The sequence below is a fragment of the Chiloscyllium plagiosum genome, unplaced genomic scaffold, assembly GCF_037043375.1.
Source record: "Chiloscyllium plagiosum isolate Xiang-an unplaced genomic scaffold, Cpla_swu_hap1 HiC_scaffold_45, whole genome shotgun sequence".
Lineage (NCBI taxonomy): Eukaryota > Metazoa > Chordata > Chondrichthyes > Orectolobiformes > Hemiscylliidae > Chiloscyllium > Chiloscyllium plagiosum.
Genome location: NW_028270183.1, coordinates 35,957,549 through 35,969,939, shown reverse-complemented (window position 1 = coordinate 35,969,939; position 12,391 = coordinate 35,957,549). Strand labels below are relative to the sequence as shown.

The window sequence follows — 12,391 nt, the reverse complement described above, 5'->3', positions numbered from 1 at the left end:
TAACTTTCTCATTCCGGGAAACATTTTTGTAAATCACTTGTGTGTTCTCTCCAATTCTCGTCTTTCCTATTATGTGGCACCCACAACTGTATACAATACTCTACATGTGACACCTGCAGACCTAAAGTTGTTGAACTCTATATGGAGGTCTAACAGGTTCTGGTACAACTTGTACCTTGTACAATACATTCCCATTAGTAACGTTGAGGAAATTGAATGCTTGATTTACTGCTCTCCCTGCCTGTCCTCCCACCATTAGTGATCTGTGTATATATACAGCCAAGTCCCTCCACTCCTGCACTCCCTTTAGAATTGTATCCTGTAATTATGTGACTTTTTGTACAATAGTTAGCAACTGCTAATATTTCTCCATCTTCACTCTCCAAAGATCAGTACACACATTCTAGGTGAAGCAGCATTAGCTTATATATTTGAATATTGTCTACTTTACTCACTGCTCAGAGTGTGGTATCCTTTATGCTGGCGAGATGAACACTGACTGGGCGACCACCTTACAGAGCACCTTTATTCTGTCTGTAGGAATGACCGTTACCTCCTAGTTGCTTGCCTTTTCAATAAATCACCTTGCTCTCAGGCTAACATTTCTGTTCTGACCACAAGACAATAAAATGAAAGAACTGTATTTTGTTTTATTTGAAGTGGTCTGATCCACACTGTAAACATTCCAAACAAGCAAAGGTTTAAATTCTTGCACACATTTATCACATAGAGGGGCTATTCCAGATTCAAAACGAGAAAAGGCATCAGGGAGGATTTTGCAGTGGAGTCAGCTGATGTTTCGTTCCTGCGTAACTAACACTCACAGCCTGGGCTCCAGAATTCAAAAGGTGAAGGGCAAAAATGCCCTGGTGCCTCAGAGCAGGGAGGAGGTGTCATTAGATAGCTGTGGCAGCCCTTCTTTGCTTTGATTCCCCAAAAAAGATCTGCAACTTGGAAAATACTTGAGGAGGGTGAATACAAACAGAAAGTTAAGCTTGCCATGAAGTGGCTGGTGTTCAAAATTTATAGCGCATGCTCATCTCTGGCAGAGTGGACATTGAGTAGAAAATGTAAAATTCTCACAGATACATACATTCCTGGTTCAGACAATTACTATAGCATGACATTAAGCAGAATAATACAATAAAATTGGTTGAAATAAGTTTTCTAGGCAGGAAAAAAAACAGGCAGAATTAAATTCTGTCAGGTATTTCTTTCTGATGTGCCTTAAAGATAGGGGTAAGATGTGCTGTTTGTTTTGGTATTTTGAACAACTGAAATTAAAAAGATGAGAGGTTATTGTACCTTGGGCAGGGGAGTTAGCCTGATTGATGAGGCCAAGATTCATATCTAAAATCAGAAGGTAGACATGGAAACAAAAATAAGTTCAGGTTTTTCCCTAATGTCTGGACAGCACGTTATTTGAAATGACAGAAAACTGGGCGTTCACAAATGTAGTTCAGTTTCTGACTACACGAGTAGACATTCCATCTCCCATCACTCTTCATACCGCCACAAGCTTCATAACTCCCAAGGTCTTTTGGTTCACCGGGGGCCCAAAACCTAAATAATAATAAAAAGATTCCATGAGCACGACTTACACTGACTTCACCAGCAGGCGCCATCCTGACTGGCAACTCCTAAAAACTAACACATCGCCAAAAAGAAAAACCCGTTAAGATTCAGTCCATTGTCTCTCCTCTGTCTGTTGTGTGCGCAATCCTGAAACTTATTAAGAAAGGTTTACATTACAATATTATAGGACCTTTGTAAATCACTAACTTAACTTCAGCTGGAACATTTTGTCCAGGGCTGGGCACCATATTTTAGGAAGGATATTGAAACTTCAGAGAGGATATCGGGCAAATTGATTAAGGGAGCACCAAGGATGAGGAGCACCAGTTATGTTGGGGTGGGAAAGAAAGTGGCTGGAAGCAGTAAATTGATAACTATCATATAATTTGTTACTGGTTGATTAAGTGGAGTCAGTGGCCAGGTGGTAATGTCACTGAACTAGTAATCTGAAGGTTCCAGGCTAATATTCTGGGGATGTCAATTTGTGGTATTGTGTGAGGGAATGGAGGCTGGTACAAATACAACATCAGGGTGGGTACATGAATAGGAAGGGTTTAGAGTGATATGGGCCGGGTGCTGGCAGGTGGGACTAGATTGGGTTGGGATATCTGGTCGGCATGGACGGGTTGGACCGAAGGATCTGTTTCCGTGCTGTACATCGCTATGACTCTATGTCTCACAAACCTTGATTGAGTTTGTGGGCGGCACGGTGGAACAGTGGTTAGCACTGCTGCCTCACAGCGCCAGAGACCCGGGTTCAATTCCTGCCTCAGGCGACTAACTGTGTGGAGTTTGCACGTTCTCCCCATGTCTGTGTGGGGGTGCTCCGGTTTCCTCCCACAATCCAAAGATGTGCAGGTCAGGTGAATTGGCCATGCTAAATTGCCCGTCGTGTTAGGTAAGGGGTAAATGTAGGGGTATGGGTGGGTTGTGCTTCGGCTGGTCGGTGTGGACTTGTTGGGCCGAAGGGCTGGTTTCCACACTGTAATGTAATGTAAATGTAAAAAATGTTATGAGTTTTTTGAGGAAGTAACTAAGATGAGGGCACAGCAATAGACAACTTTACTTGGACCTCAGTAAAGGTTCCATATGGTAGACTAATTAGTAAAGTTAGATCACATTTGATCCAGAGTGAACTTGCCAATAGGATACAGAATTGGCCTGATTGTAGAAGACAGGTGGTGGAGGGTTGTTTTTCAAACTGGAGGCCTATGACCAGCAGCGTTCCATAGGGATTGGTGCTGGGTCCACTTTTGTTTGTTATTTACATAAATTATTTAGACGAGCATGTAGAAAGTTTGGTTAGTAGGTTTGCAGATGACATCAAATTTGGTGGTATAGAGGACATAAAGAGTCATAGAGATGCACAGCATGGAAACAGACTCTTCAGTCCAACCCATCCATGCCAACCAGATATCCCAAACCAATCTAGTCCCACCCGCCAGCACCCGGCCCATATCCCTCCAAAGCCTTCCTATTCATATACCCATCCAAATGCCTCTTAAATGTTGCAGTTGTACCAGCCTCCACCACTTCCTCCGGCAGCTCATTCCATACACGTACCACCCTCTGTGTGAGAACGTTGCCCCTTAGGTCTCTTTTATATCTTTCCCCTCTCACCCTAAACCTATGCCCTCTAGTTCTGGACTCCCCCACCCCAGGGAAAAGACTTTGTCTATTTACTCTATCCATCCTCCTCATGATTTTGTAAACCTCTATAAGGTCACCCTTTAGCCTATGAGGTGCCAGGGAAAACAGAACCAGCCTATTCAACCTCTCCCTGTACCTCAAATCTTCCAATCCTGGCAACATCCTTATAAATCTTTTCTGACCCTTTCAAGTTTCTTAACATCTTTCCAATAGGAAGGAGACCAGAATTGCATGCAATATTCCAACAGTGGCCTAACCAATGTCCTGTACAGCTGCAACATGACCTCTCAACTCCTGTATTCAATACTCTGACCAATAAAGGAAAGCATACCAAACGCTTTCTTCACTATTCTATCTACCTGTGACTCCACTTGTAAGGAGCTATGAACCTGCACTCCAAGGTCTGTTTGTTCAGCAACACTCCCTAGGACCTTACCATTAAGTGTATATATCCTGCTAAGATTTGCTTTCCCAAAATGTAGCATCCCACATTTATCTAAATTAAATTCCATCTGCCACTTCTCAGCTCATTGGCCCATCTGGTCCAGATCCTGTTGTAATCTGAGGTAACCCTCTTCGCTGTCCACCACACCTCCAATTTTGGTGTCATCTGCAAACTTACTAACTGTGCCTCTTATGCTCGCATCCAAATCATTTATGTAAATGACAAAAAGTAGAGGACCCAGCACCAATCCTTGTTGCACTCCACTGGTCACAGGCCTCCAGTCTGAAAAACAACCCTCCATCTCCACCCTCTGTCTTCTACCTTTGCACCAGTTCTGTATCCAAATGGCTAGTTCTCCCTGTATTCCATGAGATCTAACCTTGCAAATCAGTCTCCCATGGGGAACCTTGTCGAACGCCTCACTGAAGTCCATATAGGTCACATCTACTGCTCTGCCCTCATCAATCTTCTTTGTTACTTCCTCAAGAAACTCAACCAAGTTTGTGAGACATGATTTCCCACGCACAAAGCCATGTTGACTATCCATAATCAGGTTATCTATGATTACAAAGAGATCTTGATCAATTGGATCAATGGGCTGAAGAGTGGCAAATGAAGTTTGATTTGGATAAATGTGAAGTATTACATTTTGGTGAAACAAATAAGGGCACGGCTTATATAATTCAAAGTAAGGCCTTACGTCATGTTATAGAAAAGAGAGACTTTGGAGTGCAGGTACATAATTGTTTGCTTCACATATAGATAGGGTGGTTAAGAAGGCATTTAGCAGGCTTGTCTTGATTGCTCAGATCTTTGAGTACAGGAGGTAGGACATCATGTAGAATTTGTACATGTTGTTGAGGCATCTTCTAGAGTCTGTGTCCAGTTCTGGTTACCCCGTTATAGGAAGGATGGTATTAAGTTGGAGTGGATGCAGAAGAGATTTCCCAGGATGTTGCTCAGAATGGAGAGTTTGAGTGATGAGGAGGGGCTGGATAAGCTGGGACCTTTTCCATAGGAATGAAGGAGTTTGAGGGGTGACCTTATAGAGGTTTAATAAATCATGAGAGGTATAGTCTTCTAGGGTGGGACATTTCAAGATTAGACAGTATAATTTTAAAGTTAGGGGAGAAAGATTTAAATAACACATGAGACACAACTATTTTTACACAGGGAGTGGTTCTTGTGTTCAATGAACTTCCAGAGGAAGTGGTGGATGCGGGTACGGTTACAACATTTAAAGACTGTTTGGATAAGCACATGAACGAGAAATGTTAGGGTGGATATTGGCCAAGTGCAGGCAGGCAGGACTAGTTTAGTTTGGGATTATGGTCAGCATGGACTGGTTGGAACGAAGGGTCTGTTTCTGTGCTGCATGACTCAATGATTTCACACTGTGACAGCTGGTAGAATTTAAAGTCAATTCAGATATCTGGAGTATTTAAAATAATGTTGCGAAACTAGCATTGTTTGTTGTAAATAGGTTCACTCATGTCAGTTCAGGAAGGAAATCTGCCATCTTTACCTGGTCTGGCCTAAATGTGACTCTCGTGAATCTTAACTGGCCTCTGAAATGCCAGTCAAGGGCAATTAAGGATGGGCAACAAATGCTGGCTTTGCCAGTGATGCCTACACCCCGTGAAGGAATAAAAACATGTTGTTCAGGACAACAGAAAGACGTCCACCTGAGAGGACAACTTGGGGTTGTGAGTGAAATACATACTCCTTCAGGAGTGTACTGGGATGGGTGATTGGTGCTACATTGGACAGGAGCATTCCATCTGACTCACTGGGCTTCCTGCTTGTGGAGCTGGCCTGTACTAGGTTTCTCTTGATTTTAGATGTGTACCTCCCAAATTTCAGCAGGATGTGGCTCAGATCAGCAATTTACATTAATATAATGCCATTAATGTCGTTAGGAACAGAAGTGCAGGTATTGGCCATTCAGTTCCTTGATCTACCATTCTAGCTTGCAGCCGGACATTAACCTCAACACCACATTCCCACATTATCCCTGCACTCTGATGTTATTAATAACTGAAATCGATTAGTCTCTTTCTTGAACACACTCAGTGGCTGTGCCTCTACAGGCCTTTGCAGTTGAAAATTCGAAACAATTCACCCCCCCTTAAGTAAAGAAATTCCTCCCAGTCTCAGTCCTAAATGGCCAATCCCTTGTTCTGAGATTGTTTACTGTTTCTACACATTACACTCACAGGAAACATCCTTTCTGCATCTACTCTGTCCAACACTTTAAGATTAGTTTTTCTAGGAATACGGGTCTAATCTCCGCAATCTCTCCTCATAGCAGGCAAAACAATACTTTTCATTGTATTTTGGTATGTGACAGTAATAAATCAAATCAAATCAAATCAAATCACAGGACAGTCCCATCATTCCAGGAATCAGTCTGCTTGGCCTCTGCTACATTCCTCTTGAGTAGATAAGTCCCTTCCTTCTTGAGGAAATGGACCAGAACTGTGCACAATACCCCAAGGGCTGCCTCACCAATGTTTGATACACTCGAAGCAAGAATTGCTTAATCTTATATTAAGTCATCTTATGATAAAGGCTAACATGTCATTTATCTTCAGAACTGCTTGTTCTATTTGAATGCTAATTTACAGTGATTTATGAACAATGGCACTAACCATAAGGAGTAAAATATCCAAGACATTTCACAAGGGCATTATCAAATGGAATTCATTGGCAAGGTACACACAGAGGCATTAGAAAGCTCTTTCAAAAAGTGATAATCTAAGGTCGAGAGACATACAGGCTACAGAGGGAACTCCAAGCTTAAGTCCCAGGAAGCTGAAGAAACACCCACAAACACTTATAAGAATTAGGAGGAGGAATAGGCCATTCAGCCCTTTGAGCCTGCTCTGCCATTTAACATAATCATGGCTGATCTCATTTTAGCCCCAACTTCACTTTCCTGTCCACTTCCCAAATTCCTTTATCCATCAGTACTTAAAAATCTGCCTATCTCCTCCTTAAATTTATTCAATGTTCCAGCACCCACCACATCCAGAGCCCTTTGAGAAAAGTAACTCTCCCTCATCTCTGTTTTAAATCTGCTCCTCCTTTAGCTGAAAACTATGACCTCTCATTCTGGGTTGCCCCACAAAGAGAAACAACTGCTCTACATCTACCTTATCAATCTCTTTTAGCATCTTATATACGTCAGTTAGATCTCCTCCCATTCTTCTCAACTCCAGCAAGTATAGACCTAAACTGCTCAATCTCTCCTCAAAAGGTATGTCTTTCATCGCTGTAAATAATCTATGGATTGAAATCCAGGCGGTTTCAGGGGCCAGGATTAGAGTCATAGAGTCCTACAGCACAGAGACAGGCCCTGCGGCCCACACTGGTCCATGCTGACCAAAATGTACATCCACACTAACCCCATTTCCTTACACTTGGCCCGTATCCTTCTAAACCGTGCCTATCCATGTATTGATCCAAATGCCTTTTAAATGTTGTTAATGTACCTACATCAATCACTTCTGCTGGCAGCTCATTCCATATGCGTACCCCCCTCTGCATAAAAAAAGTTGCCCCTCAGGTTTCCTTTTATTCTTTCTCCTCTAACCTTAAACTGATGCCGTCTAGTCCTCGATTCCCCAACCCTGGGAAAAAAACTGAGTGCATTCACCCTATCCATGCCTCTCATGTTCTTATACAGTTCTATAAGATTCCCCCCTCAATCTCCTATGCTCTAAACAAAGCTTGTCCAACCTCACCCTTGCACTCAGACTCTTGACTCCTGGCAACATCCTTGTAAATTTCTTCTGCACCCTTTCCAGTTTAATAACATCCTCATTGTAGCAAGGTGACCAAAACTGAACACAATACTTCAAGTGCGTCCTCACCAATGTCCAGTCCAACTGCAACATAACTTCCCAAAGTCTATACTCACTGCCCTGACTGATGAAGGCCAGTGTGCCAAAAGCCTTCTTCACTGCCCTGTCTACCTGGGATTCCACTTTCAGAGAACTGTGCACCTCAACTCCAAGGTCCCTCTGTTCCACAACACTTCTTAAGGCCCCATCATTCACCATGAAACTCCTACTTTGATTTGACTTTCCAAAATGCAAGAACTCACACTTATCTCTATTAAACTCCCTTTGCCATTTCTCAGCCCACTTTCCCCAGCTGATCAATGTACTGCAATTCCTGATCACTTTCCTCACTGTCCGTGATACCACCTATTTTTGTGTCATCTGCAAACTTACTTATCATTCAAATCATTGATATCGATAACAAACAGCAGTGGGCCTAGCACCGACCCCTGAGGCACTCCACTAGTCACAGGTCTCCAGTCCAACAAACATCCTTCCACTATTACCCTCTGCTTCCTGCCATCAAGCCAATTGTGTATCCAATTTGCCAGCTCCCACTGGATTCCATCTGATCTAACCTTCCAAAGCCACCTATCATATGGAACCTTATCAAAGGCCTTACTGATATCCATATAGACAATGTCTGCTGCACTGCCCTCGTCAACCTTTCTGGTCACTTCATCAAAGAACTCTAACAAAGTTGTGAGGCATGATCATCCATTCACAAAGCCATGCTGACTATTCCTAATCAAACCCTGTCTTTCCAAATACACAAGTATCTTATCTCTCAAAATTTTCTCAAGTAGGTTACCAGCCACAGATGTTAAACTTACTGTCTATAGTTCCCAGGTTTTTCTTTGTAGCCCCCTCTTGAATAAGGGCACAACATTCACTACCCTCCAGTCTTCCAGGACCTCACTCATGGCTCACATTGATGCAAAAATATTAGCCAGGACCTCTGCAATTTCTTCTCTAGCCTCTGACAGTTTTTTTGGATATATCTGACCAGGACCAGGAGATTTATTCACCTTCATACATTCTAATATATTTAACACCTCCTCTACTGTGATATGGATGTCCCCAAGATAGACCACTAACCTTCCCAAGTCTTCATGTCTGTCTCCATGGTAAACACAGAGGAGAAATATTCATTGAGAACCTAACCCATCTCTTGCGGTTCAACACGTACATGTCCACTTTGGTCCTTGAGGGGTACTATTCTCTCTGTAGTATTCTTTTTCCTTTAATATTGTTATTAAGTTGAGGTGTAATGTACCTTTAAGAGAGTTGAAAGGCTGGCAAGGACTTAGCAAACACACAGAGTGCTGGAAAATTTAAAATGTAATATTTGGTTGAACAGCTAACAACAGCTGGATTGCTATGAGACAAAAACAAATACAAATTCGGCCAATCAGTTTAAATTATGCCCCAAGACACCAAACTCCTATCAAGTTTGAATTTAGTATTTTGACAATATTAAAACCAATGAAACGATCCGATGTTACGAGGTATAAAACTGGACATTGTGAACTAGCCATATCTGGTCGGCATGGACGGGTTGGACCGAAAGGTCTGTTTCTATGCTGTACATCTCTATGACTCTATGAGTTAGCCAAGTGGCAAAGAGCAGCAAGCCACCAACTACTACAGACTGTCAGCAGATCTGCTCTCTAAAAGGTACCTTTATCTATCAAAGATCTGTGAAGCAGAATCACTAAGAAGCAGAAAAGAACACAGAAAAATCTACAGAGGAAACTCAACAAAGCTGACTGGTTTTGAAACGTGATTTTTTTTTGTAAATCGTAATCAGGATTTTGTTATTGGATTAGTATTGTAGAGGGGGAGGTAAAAGATAGGTTTAAGAGAAAGGAGTTGTAAATAGTTGTTAGTTAATATTCTCTGTTAGACTTAAAGAATAAAGTTGTTAGTTTTTACTTTAAATAGTGACTTTTGGGATAATTCTTTGCCTCTCAAATTTTAACAGATTACAGCACGGGGTAAATTTTATCTGTGTTGCTGGTTTAAATTCGTGGAGTGGTTTACCCCATGTCATAACTTTTAAAGGCCTCCCACTTGCTGGTGGTCCCTTTGCCTGCAATCAACCCCTTGAAGCTCCTGTATAATTCCATGAAAATTCACCTTGCCCCAGTTTAGAACTTGAATCTGTGGACCAGTTTTGTCCCTCTCCATATCTGTTTTAGAATTAATGGAACTATGCTGACTGGTTCCAAAGTGCTCCCCCACTGTCACCTATCACCTATCCTGCCCTATTTCCCAAGAGTAGGTCAAGTGTTCCCCTTTCCGAGTAGGAGCTTGAGGAAACTTTCCTCAGTGCACTTAACAAATTCCACCCCAGCTAAACCCTTAACACCCCAGCAATCCCAGTCTATGTTTGGAAAATTAAAATTCCCTACTATGACAATTCTATTGCTCCTAGAAATCTCCCCAGTCTCCCTGCATACTTGTTCCTCTAATTCCTGTTGACTATTTGGGGGCTGATAGTACAACCCCAATAACGTCATCATCCCCTTTTTATTTCTTAGTTCCACCCACAAAGCCTGACTGGATGATACTTCAATCATTTCATCTCCGATTACTGCTGTGACACTCACCTTAATCAAAAATACAACTCCCCGTCCTCTCTTTCCACCACCTCTGTTCTGCCTAAAGCACCTGTACCCTGGCACATTAAGCTGCCAGTCCTGTCCCTCCCTTAGCCATGTTTCTATAATATCTCAGTCCCACATACCTATCCACATCCTGAGTTCATCAGCCTTACCTGTCAGACCTCTTGCATTGATGCAGTTTAATCCAACAGGCGCTCCTTGCTCCCTGTCATGTTCCAGCCTGACCTCTCTCTTCTCTTTACAGTTTCTGATTACTGTGTCTCCTTCCAGCCTTGCACTTGCCCTCCTGCTGTTGGGGATCCCATCCCCTGCCAATCTAGTTTTAAACCCTCCCTTGAAGCACTAGCAAACCTGGTCCCCTTGGAGATGAGGGTTGGAGGAGATGACAGCTGCACAAGTGTCAGGAGAAGGGCAATTGCTTGGGACTGAGAAGAGGAGAAATTGCTTCACTCAGAGGCTTCTGAATTTTTGGAATTCTCTCCCTCAAAGGGTTGTGGATGCTCCACTGTTGAATATATTGAAGACTGGGATTGACAGATCTTTGATGTCTCGGGCTATCAGTGAGCGAGCAGGCAACGGTTGAACCCAGGGTCAGGTGTGATCATATTGATTAGTGTAGCAGGTTCGATGGGCGGAATGATCTACTCCAGCTACAATGTCAGAAGTCACATGACACCAGGTTATTGTCCAGCAATGGTTTATTTGAAATCACAAGCTTTCATAGCGCTACTTCTTCATCAAATGAAATCTCGACGAAGGAGCAGCGCTCCGAAAGCTTGTGATTTCAAATAAACTTATTGGACTATGACTTGGTGTTGTGTGATTTCTGACTTTGTTCACCCCAGTCCAACACCAGCCTGTCCACATCATGTACTCCAGTTCCAGTTTCAGTTGCTCTTAGTAGAACTTGGTGGGGGGTGAGGAAATGCATGGCTTGGATACTGGACATGGCCAAAACCAAATGACATTGGGAACTGACCGCCAAAAGCTGCTTTCTGTTTGATGTATACAGCTTAGCATCATAGAGCTTTACAGAAAGAGAACATGCAGGCCATTTTAACACAAAGACTGAGTGTATAAAAAGCTTACTTACTTGAATGTAGTATTATATTGTGTTCCATCCACCCAACCCCAATTATCCATGTTATTTGTCTCGTTGAGTCCAATCCAGTGTCGATTTGATTCAATTCCTTTATTCAAAAATCCCTGTGGGGGTCCAAATAAAATCTCAATGTAAGTGCAGTTTTAACAAAACTACGTGAAAACTATGTCAGTGTGTCACATAAGTTGGTAGTAGCCATTAGGATGTCGTGAGTGATCACAGCTGTGCAAGTAAGTACGCCTGTATAGGAAAGACATGATCTGGATGTTTGGTCTTAGAGCTTATTAAACTGCAGGATGATGAGTGTGTGAAGGTTATTAGAGTGTCTGAGACTTACTGGTGAGCGATGGCCTGGGGACTCTGTGTGTGTGTGTGTGTGGTGTTGGGATTCAGGGACAGGGAGATCAAAAGTCACAAATCAAGGATGAAGTTAGGGAGCAAAGAGGTTCCTTTACTGTGGATTAGATTAGATTAGATTACTTACAAGTAATCTAATCTAATCTAATCCACAGGGAGATCAAAAGTCACAAATCAAGGATGAAGTTAGGGAGCAAAGAGGTTCCTTTACTGTGGATTAAGGTGACCATTCCTTCTCCTTCTAATTCCTCATTTAGATTATCATTTTCGCTTCTCAGTCCCCTTCAGACTGAGCTTTCGGCCAGATGGCAAGCTAGTGTCTCCCTGGAAAATCAAACTCGGAGTAAGATTTGAACTAAGTCCTTGGGCCCTATACCTGCTCTAGACTTGGGGCAAGGACACATATCATTTCCTGCTTTTCTGATAAGTCGGCAAGTACAACACAGGCTAAGATCAATGAACATGTGTTTCCTGCCCGCCATCTCGTGCACATAAGGATCTTGGGGAAGCCTGAGGAATGAAAGCTTAAATTCAGGCTGACCCTTCCGAGGCCTCATCAATAGCAACTTTCAAATTGACACTCATTACGTTGAGTAGCAAAGAGAACTTCACACAGAGATTCAGTCCATATTTCTACAAGAACAGGATAAGGGTAGACAACAATTGGAACATCTGACTTGTGTACTCACAAGGAATTGTCATTGTGTATTTATGACAGGCTGGGGAGAGCAATGATATTTATCATTATGTGAATGGATTTGTGATCGCAGAGGGTCAACAATAATAGACA

General features: G+C 42.5%; 1 protein-coding gene across 2 annotated transcripts in view; it reads right to left on the bottom strand.

Annotated features, from left to right (window-relative positions):
* Positions 1 to 630: 630 nt before the first annotated feature.
* The window catches only part of LOC122552351 (C-type lectin domain family 10 member A-like), a 102,156-nt gene continuing 90,395 nt past the window's right edge, over positions 631 to 12,391 (bottom strand). For both annotated transcript variants that reach the window (XM_087983143.1, XM_087983142.1), the window contains 2 exons: positions 11,236 to 11,348; positions 631 to 1,563 (listed from right to left, as the gene is read on the bottom strand). In XM_087983143.1, the coding sequence (XP_087839269.1) occupies positions 1,419 to 1,563; positions 11,236 to 11,348 (258 nt within the window). In that variant the 3' untranslated portion in view covers positions 631 to 1,418. The remainder of the gene's footprint in view (positions 1,564 to 11,235; positions 11,349 to 12,391) is intronic.